This window comes from Artemia franciscana, chromosome 2 (genome assembly GCF_032884065.1).
Source record: "Artemia franciscana chromosome 2, ASM3288406v1, whole genome shotgun sequence".
Taxonomy (NCBI): Eukaryota; Metazoa; Arthropoda; class Branchiopoda; order Anostraca; family Artemiidae; genus Artemia; species Artemia franciscana.
This window is the reverse complement of record NC_088864.1, coordinates 56,427,646-56,446,508: the sequence shown is the minus strand read 5'-3', so window position 1 is coordinate 56,446,508 and position 18,863 is coordinate 56,427,646. Positions and strand designations below refer to the sequence as shown.

Sequence of the window (18,863 nt, the reverse complement as noted above, 5' to 3'; positions counted from 1 at the left end):
AACCTCCGTAAAATCTCAACCCTCATTTAACTGAGTCTTCATTCAATTAAGCCCCGTTTTACTCAACCTTCATGCAACTCAACCCCCGTTTTAACTTTTCCTCATTTAACTCAACCCCCATTTAAATAAGGTTCAGCTTGATTCGACGCAATACAAGGCATAAGAACAATAGCGCTGATTAGAAACTCAAAATATGGTTCTAGCTTCGGTCAAAGATCAAATACCATAATTAGTTTGTTTTAAAATATATGAGCAGAAGGGAGAGCTGTGGAGTTTGGGCCTTGGGTCTAAAATTAGAAAAACGTTGTGTTTCTATTTGGGCCTAAATTTAGTAGGATATAGCTTCTAGTCTAGGTATACACAACAGTCAGAAATAATATGAAGAAACATTCAGAGGTATGAAACCAATCAGGAGGTAATTGAAATATCTGCCGCAAAAACGGAATTTTGATATCAATGAATATATCAAAAGAATCGACGTATTATTCGGGTTCCAGCTTAGTGTTACCTATAGAAGGCTACGAGCCTGAGAAAAATTTGCCGGATTTTTGGAAAATGGTTGGAAAACACCCTGAAAGTCAAATAATCGTAATGAAAATCACGCGATCAAATTCAGTATGTTAGAGAACAATACTGTACAGGTTTCACACTTCTATCTGCAAAAATGCAGTGTTTTGTATTTTTTGTCAAAAGAAAAATCACGGATGCTTGTTTATTGTTTGTTGTTTTTTTTTTCCAGGGGTGATCGTATTGAACGAAATGATCCTGGAACATTGGAACAGGGTTAATTTGAATGGAAATGAAAAGTTATAGTCCCTTTTTAAGTGACAAAAAAGATTGGCAGCTAGCCTTCCTTCCCCGACCCCTTTCCCCCCAAAATCGTCCGATAAAAATTTCGAGATAGCCATTTTATTTAGTATAGTTGAAAACACCATAATTATGCTTTTGAAGATAACATGACCCCTAGCCCCTGGGAATTTGCCTTTAGGTTATAAAATTCGCACATTGTTTATGTATAGTATTTCTTATTTGGATGTATACAGACATTTTTCAGGGGTGGGGGAGGGGGTAATTTTGTGCTGGGGACGGGTTTCCAGGGGGATAATTTTCCATGTGGAGGGAAATTTCGGGGGATGAATTTTCCAGGGAAAATTTTACACTGGGGAGATTTGACAGAATTCATATACGAAATACTTCTTATTTGTATTAGTTTCTCTTTGTCTACTCAATTTTGCATGTGGACAAGTTCCAGGATAATTATCCGGAGGAATTTTCGCCGTGTTTGGATTTCCGGGAAACAATTTCAAGAAAAGGGGGGATTTCCAAAGATACTGGAAAAACGATTAGAACTTAAAGTTCTAATTTAGTGTTCGTTTAGTAAATATAGTTAGAACTTAATTAAATGCTCACATGAAAATAAATAGTACCTTCAATAAGGGATCAGTTTGTATTTGAGTTTTTTTTTTTTACTTGTTGGCTTTTTCAAAACTCATTTTTTTCTCCTTGCTAATGGGAGTTTTAAAGAGGGGAATGTTAATCACATGTTTAGGGGTTTTTGATTACGGAGATTTCAAGGGTAGACCTTTTATGGTTTACAGTTTTACACTCCAGAAATGACATTGAAATCAGATTTTGTGCCATAAGCCATTTTATGATGATTTTATCATGGCGGATCTATAAAAAGGGCTTAAATGTGAATAATAGTTTTCAAATGAACTTGTGTAGCTCTCCAAAATGTTTTAGTGTCCTATTAGTATTGGTGAAAGAAAAAACAAAGAAAGAAAACTTACCAGCGTTTCCAACTCTTTTCAAAAATTACCATAATTTTGTTTCCGCAATAAACTTTTACTATTAAGATGGAACTAAATAATAGATATCATTCCCGAGTCAGCATTAACGGCAAATTTACCTTGCGAGACACAGTTTTTCTGCTTTAAGCATGTTTTTAACTTTTTGGCTGCTATAGCCCGTGTTTTTTTCCGTACTAGATTGCAGCTATAGAGGGGGAAGGGCAATTTGATAGTTTTGCATTCAAGCAGCATTAAATGATAAAAACAATTCTTAGATAAGAATTAACCAATGAATAAAACCATTCCATTCGAGTCAACTCGAATGGAACCGCTTCCCACACAAAGGGCTGAATTACATTTACAATTTATATTCTTGATTTCAGGAGAGTTGAGCTGAATGAAGTTGATTTGAAAGGGGGTCGGGTCAAACAAGGTTGGAGCTAAACGGGGGTTTAGTTTCATGAAGATTGAGTTTAATGAGAGTTGAGTTAAACGGGGGTTCTGCTAAACGTGGGTTAATTTGCGCAAGGACTTAGTTAAAAGTGGATTGACTTACACGAGGGTTCAGTTAAATGGGTTCAGTTGAACGGGGCTGAGTTGAAAGAGGGTTATACTGCATGGGGATGAAGTTGAATGGGGATTCACTTAAGCGGGGTTTGATTTGCACAAGGGCTAAGTTAAATGGGATTTCAGTTAAACGGGGATTGAGTTGCACGAGGGTTCAGTCAAATGGTTTCAGTTGCAGGGTGTTCAGTTAAACGGGGGTTCAGCTGCACGGAAACCACAAAAATAACCACGAACAAGAGTAGAGCTACCCCCCCCCTAAATCTTCTAAAGGTTGAAGTATCATTGACCATTTACTGACAACAAAGATATTTTACACGTTTTCTGTGTCATAAGAGGGAAAAAAAATCTTTGGAATACAGTTCGTCTCCAGCAAAAAGCAAATGACGCTCTGGAATTTCAAAGGCTTAGGGAACGTTATCCCTACTCCTGTTTGCGAAAATTTGTGTTCTTTTTAGGCTTAACTAGATTGTTCATAAAAATTTCTGTTCATTTAGTGTCTCGTTTGTTTATTGATAGTGACTTTTGTTCGTTGTAAGTTTGAATTACTATATCAGTTTAATTTCTCCTTGTCATTTGTTTAATTTAGCTCTTTGCTTTTCTTCAAGAAAATTCTTTTCTGGAAAGAGTTTCTTTTTGGAATCAATGACAGTAAACAGTGGTACAAAAACGCTATCTCGAAGCCGAAAGGAGGGGGACTGCTATTGAAATTTCCGCTCCTCAAATTCTAAAAATCTAAAATTTCTACAGCCTTAGCGTTAAAAATAAAAATTTAGGATACAAATTATGTATTCAAGCCGAAGTTCGAAATTATTTTTTTTTTACCCATTCTAGGAGTCGCATGCTTTACGTAAAAAAGAAATTAGATTTTAATATTATATTATGAGACTGGGGGAGAAGGAATTTACGAATATATGGGGTAATTTCTACTTGGTATATTTATTATTTTTTTTTTCATTCTATTTTCTTCACATACAAAACCAAAACACATTTCTTACAAAATTCTGCCGCACTAAGAAAAACTCTACAGTTTTGTAGGCGCACGACAGTAACAAGTAAGTTCAAATTTTGCCTTTTGCGGAAGCTCCTATGATATGTTTGTTAAATAGAATGTGTCAAGGGCATATAATTCGAAACGTGAATTTCGGAAAATCAAGAAAAACATGAATTGAATCAAACAGTTCGTGGTAACGAACTGTAGTAAGGAGCAACCGGACTCAATAGTAACCAAAACTCTAAAAAATGGAATTTTGATATCAATAGCTACATCAAAAGAATTGCATTTTAATGCTGATTTTAAGCATATAAGTTTAATGAAGTTTAGTCTTACCCATCAAAAGTTACGAGCCTGAGAAAATATGCCATATTTTAGAAAACAGGGAGAAACAACCCCTAAAAGTCATAGAATCATAACGAAAATCACACCATCAGATTCAGCGTATCAGAGAACCCTAATGTAGAAGTTTCAAGATCCTATCTACAAAATTGTGGAATTTTGTAGATTTTGTCAGAAGTCAGATCACGGATGCGTGTTTATTTGTTTGTTTTTTGTTTTTTTGTTGTTTTTTTCCATGGGTGATCGTATCGACCCAGTGGTCCTAGAATCTTGCGAGAGGGCTGATTCTAACGGAAATGAAAAATTCTAGTGCCCTTTTTAAGTGACCAAAAAATTGGAGGCACCTAGGCCTCCTCCCACGCTAATTATTTTCCCAAAGTCGCCAAATCAAAATTCTGAGATAGCCATTTTATTCCATTTTATAGCCATTAACTATGTCCTTGGGGACGACTTACTCCCCCACAGTCCCCGTGGGAGGGGCCACAAGTTACAAACTTTGACCAGTGCTTACATACAGTAATGGTTATTTGGAAGTGTACAGCGTTTTCAGGGTGATTTTTAGGTTGTGAGGGGGGTTGATAAGAAGGGGATATGTTGGGGAACTTTCCTTGGAGGAATTTGTCATGGGGGAAGAAAATTTTCATGAAGGGAGCGCAGGATTTTCTAGCATTATTTACAAAAACAATTAACAAATAAACATGAAAAAGTTTTTTCAACTGGAAGTAAGGAGAAGCATTAAAACTTCAAACGAACAGAATTTATTACGCATATGATGGGTTCACCTCCTCTTAATACCTCACTTTTTACGCTATAGTATTTTTAGTAAGTTTCAACTATTTATTCTACGGCTTTTGTGATTCAGGGGTCATTCTTAAAAAAATTGGGACAAATTAAAGAGCGAGGTACTGACGAGGGGGGTGAACCCCTTCATATACGTAATAAAAACATGAGAATACAGAAGGTCGTTGCGTAAGCTAGTTTGTAAGTTACGTATATCTTTTACTAATGAAAACATTCGTAAAAAATTAAAAGTTTTTAAAATCGGAGGGCAACTAGGCCTCCTTCCCCGCTCCTTTTTTCTCAAAATCATTCGATCAAAACTATGAGAAAGCCATTTAGCCAAAAAATTAATATGTAAATTTTGTTTTAATTATTCATATGCGGAGAGCCAAAATCAAAACATGCATTGATTCAAAAACGTTTAAATTAAAAAAAAACAAGTTTTTTTTAACGGAAAGTAAGGAGTGACATTAAAACTTAAAACGATGCCCCGTGTGTTAAGTAAAAGGAAAATTATGTTTAAATACTTTAGCATGGGGCTGAGGGAGAGGGGGCCCCATCATAACCTTTCCCTAATACATAGGGTAACTTCTGATTGTTGTAGATTATAATCCTGTCATTTATAGCCACAAAAGCAAAATAATATTTAATTACTTTCTTTAATTAAACTTATTTTTCTTAAAGCATCGAGCCTTTTTGGACCAAGATTTGTTGCTATGTTTTGATCGAACAAAAACAATATTTTGGAGAAGGCCCATAAAAAATGAACTCCAAACAAAGTGTAGGCTCGGATCCAAGATTTTGTACGCCTATAGATCAGGCAATTAGGACCATGTCTTAGCTGTATCTAAGTGGAAATTCCAATTTCCAACACGTTTCGAAGGTCGTTGTTTCCAAAAGCAATTTTTTCTAACAAAGGATCGGAAGATTTCTAGTTTTTGACCAATCAGAGAGAGAGGAAAGAGGCACAAGGGTCACTTTGGGTGTTATATAAATTATGATGTTGGGGGTTTCTTAGAGTTAGTACGCCATCGTTGGCGGACAGGAAATATGGGGCTATACCTTTGTGTTCTTATTGCAGTGGCTTTGGCCGGTAGGTCAAATTTTTTCTTTGTTTTCAGAACTCATGCCATGGATATAATGTCATGACATCCTGAGACAGGACATGCTATAACGAAAAGAGATACTTTTAGATAACTAATTTTATGTTTATTTTATGGTTTTGTTTGCATTCTTGACAATCCATCCCAAGCCCACCCATAGCCCTAGGCTATGTAGAAAAAAATAGCATGATAGTTGATAAAAATTGATTCAAAAACAGATAAAATGGGGAAAAAGAAGAAAATATGGTTCATTGTACTTGCTGCATATCATGAAGTAAGAATTCCATCATTTTTATCTTTTCTTTTCGCTTAGTTTCTTGTTATAGCCTAGGGATTTATAAGATCATTAGAGGAAGGGGGGTCTGTGGATGAATTGTCGAAAACGCGAACAAGAGCATAAAAAGGAACATAAAATTAGCTATCTAAAGATTTCTCTTTTTTCTAGCACGTCTCCATCTAGACAGGTCAGACAGTCATGCTATATTAGACATGCTATACTACTCACTGGCTTACGGCTTTTACGACACATTTTGCCCTACCCCTAACCCTGAAATTGATCACTGCATTCGAGTCTTATCAAAAAATAAGGCTAGTTTAGCAAGCATAGGTTCATGGCATCAAACCCAGATTGGCAAAACAAAAACACTCCGTCCTGTTTCGATTCATAGAGGAGCAAGAAAAATTAAGCTGTTTTTAAATAAATGTTAATTCTTTAATCTTATTTTAATTTAAAAATATTAATTTTTAAATATGTATTGAAACTAAAACAAACGTTTTAAAAATATTTATTTTAATTTCCGTTTCACGAAAATGTCAACAGGAGTGCTTTGCAAATATTCCTGAGGATAAAAAAAAACTATTTCAAAACCTTAGACAAACCTTGGTAAAATTTAGTGATTGGCGAGTTCTGAAAGGAACATGCTAATTAATTTGGTAAAATTCTAGTTAATTGACTTCTTGCTATCTTGGAAAGGGTTTAGGTTAGGAAAATGAAACTTTCTGGGATGGGTCTACAGGCAAAAGTATGTCCCGGGAATGTATCCCTGACCTTTGATGACCTTTAAAAATATGTGTGTTATAGAAGTGAAACCTTCCAAAATAGATCTTCTGCTTGATTGAAGTACAACAAAATTGTTTTCAGCTTCATAACTTTGCTCAATCCCATTTTATAAGGTTTTAAAGATATGCAAATACATTTCCTAAATTTTGAAAAAAAAAACATTGATATTGCTCAAAATTCTACTCAAATAACAGGAATTGCATTTTCAGAACTAAAGGCAGAGAAAAAGCAACTAGTAACTGAAAATTAAGGTAACATGTCATTTTGTCAAAATTTCAATAGGTATAGGACCTGTCATGTAGACAAATTTCAGGGTCCTCTAGAGGGAGAAGGAGTAGAGGTGGGTACTTTAAAATATCTTCCCAGGACATGCTTTAGCCTGTAGACCCATCCCTGAAAGTTTCATTTTCCTACCCTAAACCCTTTCCGAGATAGCAAGAAGTCAATTAACTAGAATTTTACCATTAATTTTAAAAAAGTACCATTAGATTCCTTGGTTTATATTCTTTGTAAATATCACTGTCACTGTTCTACAATGCACCCGAGATGATACCATCCTGATGATACTCAGGATGATAATCAGAATGATACCATCCTGATTGATACCATCAGGATGATATCATCCTGATGGTCTCAAATAAAGCTCTAATAATATATGTTTATCCGTTAATCAAATCTCGCGATACGAGATAGGTTCTTTCTTAAAACGGATTTTTGTAGTCTCGTTTCAATGAAATCTAGTTTCGCTTGTTATGTATTGGATAAGAATATTGAAATGATATTCAAAAAGTGGATAACAATGGAAATAACTATGATAATCTGATTAATGTTAACATGCTCGATATTAGCCGTGTTTCTTAGAAAAATTAATCTGCCAAGATCTTGACAGAAAACGATCTCCAAAAAGAAATAATTTTAAGGAAAATTTGAAGATTCAGATCTTACGTCTTATTTTTTTCTTTTTTTTTTCTGCGAATATGATTTTCGTTCAACTCTAATCAGTCATTTGAGGATCTTTATGAGATTGTCATCTAAGTCCTGTCTTCAGTCTTCTATTTGGCAGTAAGTTGTAAGATCTTAACACTTTGATGAGTCAAAAATGGGCTTGTAAGAATTTCACTGGGTAATTTTGCAGTTTACAACATAATTTAGCTAGAATGTAAGTGAATACATCACTTGATGCATTTTCTTATGCTCTCTCACATTTCAATAATAGTTTATGGGACAAATTCAATTTTCAGCCCTTAGTGGAGTCCCAAAAGGTAAAACAGTCCATAGTTGCCAAAAGTTTAAAAACATATAAAAAAAAGTTGTCCAGTGAAGAAAAATTGCCATTTATAGTTGATTAAGAAATTATAATTATTATTTTCCTTAGTCTTGAGACTAAAATAGTATTAAGAAAACAAATTTGCAGAATTTTTAAAGAAAGGCAGAAACCTCTCAAAAATAACGTCACAGGTAAACTGACGCCATTTTTGAGGTATTTATAGCTCTTTGAAAATTTCTGTAAATTTGTTTTCAAAATAACATTCTATTATTAAGACTAAGAGAAATAGTACTTACCATTCCTGGATAAGCTACAAATGGCATATATTTTTTCTCACTAGCCAGTTTTTTTTTTAGAAACATCCTTCTAAACTTTTGTGGACTATGGACTATTTTAAGCCTTTTAAGGGATCAAAATTGAATTTCCCCCAAAAGCGACTCTTGAACTATGAAAAAACATAAAAAGGCATCAAGTGATGTATTCAGTTTTACCGTCGCTAAATTATGTTGTAAACTGCAAATTTACCTTTCATTGTTTTAGTATTTTCTTTCAGTTTATAGGGGTACATCTGGAATCATCAGGAGGGGGGTGCATCATCAGAAAGGCAACCATAATTTTCAGAAATAGAATAAAATAAGGAAATTAATGGTAGGCTACTATTATATTTATTTAGCTATTACTTCGTTAATTACTTCGTTATTACTACCTAATGGTAGGCTGCTATGTTTCCTTCAGAAGTGGCCGATCACTAAATATTTACCCAAATCTCCAAAAGCTGTATTTAGACAGCTGAGTTTGTCGCTATGGGTTATTTGATAGAAAATTTTAAAATGGTATTTAATGCAACTAATCCAGTCCAGCTGTCTTACAATTCTATTTCGGGAATTCGATTCTGGTTCGTAAGAGCTTAGAGCAGATAAATTGATTTTTTTTTTTTTTATGGGTTAAATATGAAATCAGTTGCTTTAAAACTTTAGTTTCTGTCCTCCTCCTACCGGAAGAACTGGGCTGAGATTTTCCAGTATTTCCTGGACAGCAATAATATCTTTCTAGTGAATATTTAAAATTTTGGATTTTAAGTTATAATAACTCGGGGGTTTATCAAGATGGGTGTAGTTTAGTTAAATAAATTCCTGTTGAACAAAATTCGTTTCACGTTGACGAAATTTAAGTTGTTTTTCAAAGTGATGACAAACTCTTAATGCATTGCTTAGTCAAATCACTTCTGTCGAAGTTAAAGGCAATAAATTCATTCATGCTGCCGAAATTTATTTCTACTATGGATTTTGTTTAATAATCCGAGAATAATGCTGATAGCGCTACATCACTAGACGAAAAAAAGAATTCCACGGTGGGGTCTCAAGCCCCTTCATTTTGATCTTGAGTTTATACATTGCCGGATCCTATCGTAAACAGATTTATCATATGAGGATCAAATCTAGTCCCATCGTAGAGTACCATCAAGGGCCAAAATATTTTCATGACCTTGGGCTATGACATTGAATAGTTCTAAGGTCATGGGATTTTAATCGTCTGGATAAATTAACAAAGATAGCAGAGGAAGTATTAATTATCTGATATCTCACAGGGCAAGGGTTGATCTTTAGTGGCTTAAATCTCTGTATGTGTGTGTGGGGGGAGGGGGTATTTATCTTACCTCCCGTAAATTTTGAAATTAACTCTTTTGTGGGGGGGGGATACTTTCGCTGATAAAATTAAAAAGCAGACTTTGGTGAATTGATGCCACCGATGAAGTCTAGATTACCTTAGTCTATGCAAAGCTGCTCTGAGCCAGGGAATATGCCCTACACATGCAGAATGTTTTCTTTGGGGGAAGTTGATTCTCTAGGAAAGGGGTCAAATTGAAAGAACGTAAAAATCAGTTCAGTTCACCAGTGTGTCGGTCTAAGGGTTAATGGTTGTTGCTGCTAAAATTCAGTCATGTATTCAGGACTGTATCTAGGAGAACCCGGTCTGAATTGGGCCTACCCCATCTCCTAAATTTTTGTCAGCATCCTCCTCAACGGTGCTAGGCGTTTCCCCCCCAGAAAATTCACCCCATGCAAACTGGGCACCCAAATATTTGTACAAAAGTAACAAAAACATTTGTAAACGAATGCTGAGTTGTTTTTTAATTTTTTAATGCCCCTCCCTCGAAAAGATCCAGGATACGGTGCTGCATCTATTGTGTATTCAAATGGGAAATTTATGGACTTAAACTCTGTATTTAACAGCCTAACTCGTTGAAAATTTATAAGCTATTATGAAACCCCAGGGAGATGATTGAGTGTAAATAAGAGTATAATCCTATATATTTTGTGTACTGTGTTTATAATTCCCTGGACAGAAAAATAAGTATAGAATAAATCCCGGTGATTCCAAGGTTTTTGTTCGGGGAAATGGAGGTAATCCTGCCATGTAAGATACGGGTTTCAACCGTAGAAAAAGTTGTTTTAGGTCTTTTAGCCAATAAATGACTAAGCGCAATATTTTTGTAAACGTTTTTTCAATACTTTGGGAGAGGGCGGGGCAAACCCAAATAGCCCGAATCGGGTCTTGAAATAATTAGTTATTTGACTCATTTAATTACGACAATATATATGCACTTGATTGACAATTAACATTCTTGTGCATAAGCAAATTTGAAAAAATAAGCATTAATATCCTAAAAATACGGAAAAGGTATATTCATTGTAGGCGAATAAGGCAAAAATCAAAGCACTTTTGTCACGTTCTATGATAAAATGCGATTAAACATATTCATTGCACTCAAATACTCTAGTCAGTACAAACCAAATCCTAAGAATAGCTTCTACCACAGGAGTAGCACATCATGATCAAACTAGTAATTTATGAAGTTAACCAAACTTGCAATCGAGTGCCAACCAATTTGCCCTTAAAACCATTTTTTTGTAAAATAAACTTAGAAATAATGCACTTTGATGCTTTCTTTTTCTGGCACCAGGATAATGTACCTCTCGTCCCAGTCCCTGTTCTAGATCCGGGACCATAAAATGACTATATTAAAAAAAACTGGATTATGACTACAGACAGTTACACCTTCGAAGCTGTTTGATGTCACATGGTTTATTTTTTGCCGATTTTTCATGCCGATATTTCTTAATTTGGCAACGACTACTACAAGAAACTAAATAACTTCATTAAAAACGTAACAGTTAAAAATAAGAAAGCTGTTTAATTTTACATTTTTCTGACCCTTAGTTCCATCGGTAAGATGCGAAGGCCTATTTGACGAAGGCTTGGAATATGTCTACAGCTTCAACGGGTATACATCAACTGGTGTAAAAGATCCAGCTGTCTTTGGCTCTGCATTTGGTATTCAAGGAACACTTACCGTCCAAAGACAAGGGCCGTACGCTACTGCTAAGGTAAGCTGCTAACATTTGATTAGTTATAAAGCCAAATTGGGCTCATCATAAAAGAAACAACATAGCAAACTTTTATGCATTTGACTGAAAAAATCACTGAATTTTTCAATATTAGATTTCTTGTTTGGATATGCATTTTGGTTGACTGTGTATTTGAAAAGATTAGAAGAGACGCACGGTTTGTGGTGTTGGCCTTAGATGGTGCTGCAGTTAGATGCAAATGTGCAGTCAGATAGCAGATAGTTCTGAAGTTAGTTGTTAGAAGCAATTGCATATTGAAAATTCTACAGTATATTTTCGAATGAACATTGTCAGTTGATTGCTAAAGAATGATTCAGCGATGAGTTATAAATTGTGTTGTTGCGTTTTGGTATTTTGTTTTCTGGTATTATTCTAATGAGTACTTGAAGGTGAGTCAATAAGCAGTTTGATACAAAACTCCAAAAACTTTCAAAAATTAACTTCGTCTACTGCTTACTGCTGGTTTTGGATCCAGCAACTTCATTTTTAGCATTGATTTAACTGCCTAAAAACCAGCAAAATTACTTGGGTTAACTACGTGTTCGAGTGTTCAGAATATTCTTAAACACTAGCATCCAAAAAAATATATATATAAGACATGGGTTTAGTTTGACGTTCAATTTTAGTTTTGGTTCCAGAAACATTATTGTTGATTTCTGTTTTAATGATCGACCACCTGAGGGGGAAAACCTCAAAACTTTTAGGATTTAATTAAGTGTTTGAACCTGCTGAGTGTTTTTAAGACATTGACCCTTTACCTCCCCTCAATAAATGGTGACATATATGACCTTATAGTTTTTAAATAGTGATTTTTTTTAAGTTTATGTTATTAGCGTCACCTGAAAATAGAGTCGAAAACGAGGTTTCGACAACTGTCCAACACGTAAGTCACTTTCAACATAGAACGAATTTCAAAAAAGAAAAATAGTGCAGGATATGGTTAAACTTAAGAAATTTAATTAAATTAAATTGATTTAACAAAAAATTAATTAAACAATTAAATTTAAATGAAATTAAAATTTAAGGAAACAACTGATGCTTCCTTCATGAAAAATGGCTACCGTCTGAATATTTTGACGAGGCCGTATCCAAGATTTTTGTTTGTTTTTTGGGGGGAAAGGTATTTTTATCGTTTTTTCCCAAAAAATAACGTTTAGAAAGTATCAAAAATTAGTTCATGTGCATTTTCGTTACGTTTTTATGAGTCGGACAGTTTTTTCTTTCTTTTTTTTTTGGGGGGGGGGCTCAATCCCTACCCCCTTCCCCGGACACGGCCTTGTTTCAAAATAAGTATTTTTTTACACTTTTTATATTTTTAACTAGCTGTTGGGGTGGCGCTTCGCGCCACCCCAACACCTAGTTGGTGGGGGCGCTTCGCGCCCCCCCAAGCCCCCCCGCGCGCGTAAGTCGTTACGCGCCATATTAGTTACGCGCCATTGTAGTTGTGTCCCTATGTCCCACCTGTGAATATAGATATATATATATATATATATATATATATATATATATATATATATATATATATATATATATATATATATATATATATATATATGTTTTTAACTACGTAAAACTTGCGAATATACAACATTCTTTGCTGTCCCATTGTCTGTGCATATAAATAGATTGTCAGGTTTACCGACTCTTGAACATGCAACATATAATGGTCCATGGGAAAACAATCCGTATTCAGATCTATACCTCATGATTCTAATGATTGCCCTTGAGCTTTGTTGATGGAGATTGCTAATCGACTATTCCCTGAGTCGCCATCGTCATTTATATATCCCCCTGTGCACCCCGGCGTCCCCTTTGTAGTTATGTCCCTGTGTCCCGGTCGTCATTTATATTCGCTGTGTCCCGGTCGTCATTTGTGTCCCGGTGTTCCAGTCTGTGATTTCTCTTTGAGTGTCCCGGGCGTCATTTATATTCCTTGTGTCCCGGTGTCCCGGTCGTCATTTATATCCCCCTGTGCCCCCCGGCGTCCCCATTGTAGTTGTGTCCCTGTGTCCCGGTCGTCATTTATATTCCCTGTGTCCCGGTCGTCATTTGTATCCCGGTGTCCCGGTCTGTATATACATTCGTTTTTTAGTTTTGTTTTTCTCCTTTATTTTTTTCCTTTTTTCTTTTTTTTCTTTTTTAGTTTATTTAGATTTTTAGATTTTTTAGTTTTTTTATTAGTTTTTAGTTTTTTTGTAGTTTTTACCATTTTTTTAGTTTTTTTAGTTTTTTTTTTACTTATGTCCTGGTCGTCATTTATACTCCCTGTGTCCCGGTCGTCATTTGTGTCTCGGTGCTTTGTTGATTGCTAATTTATATTATATTTATATTTATATTTTTTATATTTATTAATATTTTTTTAGTTTTCTTTTTCTCTTATTTTTCAGTTTTTTCCTTTTTTTTTAGTTTTTTCTTTTTTAGTTTTTAGTTTTTTTTGTTTTTTACCTTTTTTTAGTTTTTTTAGTTTTTTTAGTTTTTTAGCTTTTTTAGTTTTTTTATTAGTTTTTAGTTTTTTTTTAGTTTTTACCTTTTTTTAGTTTTTTCAATTTTTTTTAGTTTTTAGTTTTTTACCTTTTTTTAGTTTTTTTTAGTTTTTTAGCTTTTTTAGTTTTTTTTCTTTTTAGTTTTTTTTTGTAGTTTTTACCTTTTTTAGTTTTTTTTCTTCTTTTGTATTAGTGTGAAATAATTCAGACGTCATATGCGGACAAACACGACGTCACTCGACAGACAGACAGACAGACATAACCCACAAACAACTTATTTTTATATATATTTATTCATATTTTTTTAGTTTTCTTTTTCTCTTTTATTTTTCAGTTTTTTCCTTTTTTAGTTTTTTTCTTTTTTAGTTTTTAGTTTTTTTTAGTTTTTTACCTTTTTTTAGTTTTTTTTAGTTTTTTTAGTTTTTTAGCTTTTTTAGTTTTTTACTAGTTTTTAATTTTTTTTGTAGTTTTTGCCTTTTTTTATTTTTTTCAGTTTTTTTTAGTTATTAGATATTTACCTTTTTTTTAGTTTTTTTTAGTTTTTTAGCTTTTTTAGTTTTTTTTCTTTTTAGTTTTTTTTGTAGTTTTTACCTTTTTTAGTTTTTTTCTTCTTTTGTATTAGTGTGAAATAATTCAGACGTCATATGCGAACAAACATGACGTCACCTGATCCACACATCCACAGACAGACAGACAACTTATTTTTATATATATAGATAAGTAATTCTTAGTTTCATGAAGCGTAATGATTCAGGAATTTTGGCCAAGAATTTCTGATTTTATTTGATACGTAAACAAGTCTTCAAAAGGAAAAACACATTGATTCCAGATGCGGCATGTTGCGCAACTGCGTAATTGACCCCGACAGGAGATAACTTCCTTTTGTAATGGAACGGAAAACAACGTGACCGATTCAAGAAATTACTTTGCTTCAGGTTTATGTTCCCTCTGAACTTGCAATAAAATATTCGATTCATTAGTTTCAGAAACAGATGTATCTGAGGGTGGAGTGGGGGTTCCGGGGATGCTTATCGGTTATATAATAAACACTCAAAAAGTGAACTTTTGTTAAAGCTAATGAAATAAAACAAAATATGATGAAAATATAATAATTTATTAGGAATTTGACGCTTTTTTTTGTTTTGGGCAACATCCCCTTATTCTGGAGAAATGTAATTACCTGTTCTTCGGTCCCTGGCAAATCCCAAATCGTAACTTGAACATCCACGGTGAGACTATATTCTATCACTAGTCAAAGCAAATAGGTTATTATCCCATCTGATCTTTGCCATCCAAATAATCGAGTGTAAAGAAGTTACTTGACCAGTTTCTTGTGTCGAAATTTTATAGTGTTTTTTATGTAACCGATAAGTACCGTCCAGGTTTGAACCCCCTCCCTCCATTGTTTTCCGACTCTTAATATACGCAGCAAAAATGCATATAAATAGTTTTTTTTATACTTTTAAAGCCTTGTTAGCAACCAATGGAAAAATCACCCTCCCCCCGAACAAAATTCTTGAGTGCACCCTTGGATCAAAATCCGTTTCTTCATTGTGCCATGATTTACATGCTACATAGATTTTTTTAAGAGAATGATCAAAACTTCCCTGAAAGGAAAAACATTCTTTTTTTGACAATTTTTTAGCTAATTTTTAATTTAATTTTTCTCCTAAAAATTCATTGCAAAATTAAAAAATGCAATCTGGTAGATGAATAAAGCCAAACCTCAGAAATTAAATAATAGCATTTGCCATCTGATGTTGAAATTTTTAAACATTCGGAATTGCAAAAAAATAACGTACTGAAAACTTACATGGGGAACATAAACCTTAAAGGGCCAAGGACAGTGAAAGTCAAATCTGATTGTTGTAAATGGTTAAGTGGAAACTTACACGACGATATGTATCTTTAAGAGATTAGAAACATTCGGGGATTCCATTTTAATGAAAAGGACTTCCATACGCAGGTATGCAGTTTTCGGCAGTAGCGGGCGCTAAATTTAAAAAAAGAAATGTGGTTGGAAATAAGTAAAAAAAAAAAAAGGTAAAGACATAAGACTCTAAATAACTTGAGAAGTTGTAGCTTTCCTTTGAAGGTAGAGTTGTCTTTGGGAATCAGTTGATTGGTTATCTTTGGAGGACGAAAAGCGTTGTCAAACCTAACAAATTATTTTTCTTATTAATTCATGGCTCACCTTGGAAAAACTTAAAAAAAATCTGGTACCTCCGTAAAAATAATCATACTTTTGAAACAGTTGAGCAAAAATCTGTGCAAATCACGGTTTTCACGTATGAATAAACATAAGATGTTTTCACAGACAAAAAAGTTTTTATTTTCATGTCCCTGGTTCCTCAAATAACGAAGAATTAAAAGAAAAAAAAGAAAAGCATTTTTTACAGAGTGGAACTGAAGAAGGAAAAAGAAACAATTTTACTATTGTTAGTAATAGCCATAAAATCAAACCGTGTAAAGAATCAAAAGTTTTGGGCTGCTGAAGATAGCTGGTTGTACCATGTACCATTTTAAGTCAAAATTGATGAAGACAACTAGCCCCCCCCCCTGACAACCTGTTTTCCCCAAACGCATCCAATCAAAATTGTGAGATAGCCGTTTTGTTCGCAATAGTCCAAAGAAAATAACAATGGCTTCAAGGTGGACACAACCCTCAAGAGCCCAAGTGCAAGGGTTGAAAGTTGTGCCCCGGGCATATGGTTCATTTTATAGGTTGTGAAAGAGCAGATATATAATCTTTTGGGAGGATATTAAGTTTTATTTTTAGATCAACTTCACAAGCTATATTATTGAATTAAAAAAATACTGTTTGTTCAGGATTAATAATAGTTGAAAAAGTTTTTCCAACATACAAATAGCCATTCATACCATGAACTCTTATAGAAAGAGCTTAAAAGATATAAAATATTATTTTTTCCATAAAAAGACTAAATCAATAAAAAAACGAAGAGAAATTAATTTAAAAAGCTTTCCACAAAACAGGTTTTTCAAAAAAAAGTAAAGAGCTCTATTCAGCCAAGAATGAGCAAAAATAAAAACAAATAAATGAAACTCAAAACAAAGAGAAATTACAATGAATAGCCAAGTCAAACTCAAAACGAGCAAAGATCAACATGAATAGGTCTAATAACCCCCGTGGCTTCTCAAGACCAGAACAAAATTTGCGCTTTGCTGAAAAAAACAAAAACAAAAAAAAAACAAAATACGTTCAAAATGTTTTCACTTTTCTTACTTTAATAAATAAAAAAATATCAAAACTTTTAAGAAATAAATACCAGTATAATACCACTAAGTGGGTAAACTGAGGTAGTAAAATAAGCCTAACTTTTGAATTTAATAGTTAGTACATATTTTGTTTATAGAGAGGTCCTGTGGTGGCGCAGTGGGTTTGGCCTTAGCTTGGTAATACGGGACCCAGAGATCGAATCATGCTGCAGGAATGCAGTGCAGGGCCGACGCAGGGACCTTTGTAATCAAAAAGCGTCGTTAATCTGATACAATACTCTTTGTTTATAGAGGAGTCTTTTTTGTTACTTAATATTTAAGAAATTTCCTTTAATATTCAAAATGATCTTCTTTTGTCATTATAATTGTTTTCAATTCGCTCTGTGTGCAGAACGAAGAAGGTGGTAAGATGGTTAAAGAAAAATAAGTTCTAAAATATTGGGTATTTTTTCATTTTCAACATGGTAATCTACAACATTTTTTCTGCATCTTAATTTTCTTTAATTTCCTGAAATGTTCAAAGAGAGTAATTGTAATCTAAATGTATTATGGTAATATTACCTAAATTGTACATAAATGTATGATCCGTCGTGGTACAGTGGATCGACCCTTGGATGGCCCTAAGATTGATCCAATCAGCAGCAGGACAAACCCTGAAGAGATTTTAAGTCCTATGGAACATCTATGGATGATTCATGCATCACAACTTGCCCAGGAGGAAGTATCTTCTTTGTTGGTAAATTCTCATGACTGATAATTAGTTCGCATTTGGTGATGGAAAAATATTATTATAAAACAAAGAGGAAAGTGACATTTTCAAAGATTTTTTTCTTCATTGTGTGATTTCTGAGAAATACTCAACAGCTTTGAAAAGTTGTTCATTTGGGAAAGATTTAAACATCTGGAAAAATAACCTAAAATTCTGGTTTGACCAACTCCCAAAATGCCTCCAAAAATTTTAAGTTATGTTTGTAACCTTTGATCTTATATTCTGTAAGCGTCGCAAAAGTCGACTTACTGCTTTACTTGACGATTTTTGTGTGCTATCTGTGTATTTGATTTGTCATTGTTCTTGTAAGGTTTTGTTAGTTCTTTAATTTTTTGTTTTCTGATTCTCCTCTATGTGCATTATGGTAATTTTTTGCTATTATTATTATTACTATTATTGTTATTATTATTAATTTACCATCACTGTCAGTAAGCTTTTTTCGTAGGAAAAATCAGTAGGGCAATATATGTTATTAACGCTTGGATCCCCTCTTCGAAAAAAGTCCAGCTAATGATTTTTGGCTGTTATCACAGAAGTTTGAAAATGTTGGGGAAGAAAAGATTTTGGCTACAGAGACACAAAGAGATTTTGCAGGCACCTTGAAAGTATTCAAATCAGAAATTTTAATAATTGTGTTTGCTGATGGATCTAAGTCTTTCCCCAGTGAATGCCGTTTCAAAGATGTTGAATGTTTCTAAGAGAGCACAGAATTAACATACAACCTTTAAAAAAAAGTAGAATAAAATCCCCTTTTTCTAAAATAGAATTTTCTGCATTTGTGCAGATCACAACGAAAATCACACCACCGCATTCAACGTATCAGAGAAACCTTTAGCAAAAATTTCAAGCTCCTATCTACAAAAATGTGGAATTTCGTATTTTTTGCTAGAAGACAAATCACGGGTGCGTGTTTATTTGTTTGTTTGTTTTTTGTTTTCTTTTTTCTTTTCCCCAGGGGTCATCTTATCGACCAAGGGGTCCAAGAATGTCGCAAGAGGGCTCATTCTAACGGAAATGAAAAGTTCTAGTTCCCTTTTTAAGTGACAAAAAAAAATTGGAGGGCA

General features: G+C 33.8%; 1 protein-coding gene across 1 annotated transcript in view; it reads left to right on the top strand.

Annotated features, from left to right (window-relative positions):
• Positions 1 to 5,431: 5,431 nt before the first annotated feature.
• Positions 5,432 to 18,863, top strand: part of LOC136043804 (uncharacterized) — a 57,420-nt gene continuing 43,988 nt past the window's right edge. The window contains exons 1-2 of the mRNA XM_065728723.1: positions 5,432 to 5,563; positions 11,123 to 11,289. Coding sequence (XP_065584795.1) covers positions 5,521 to 5,563; positions 11,123 to 11,289 — 210 coding nt within the window. The 5' untranslated portion in view covers positions 5,432 to 5,520. The remainder of the gene's footprint in view (positions 5,564 to 11,122; positions 11,290 to 18,863) is intronic.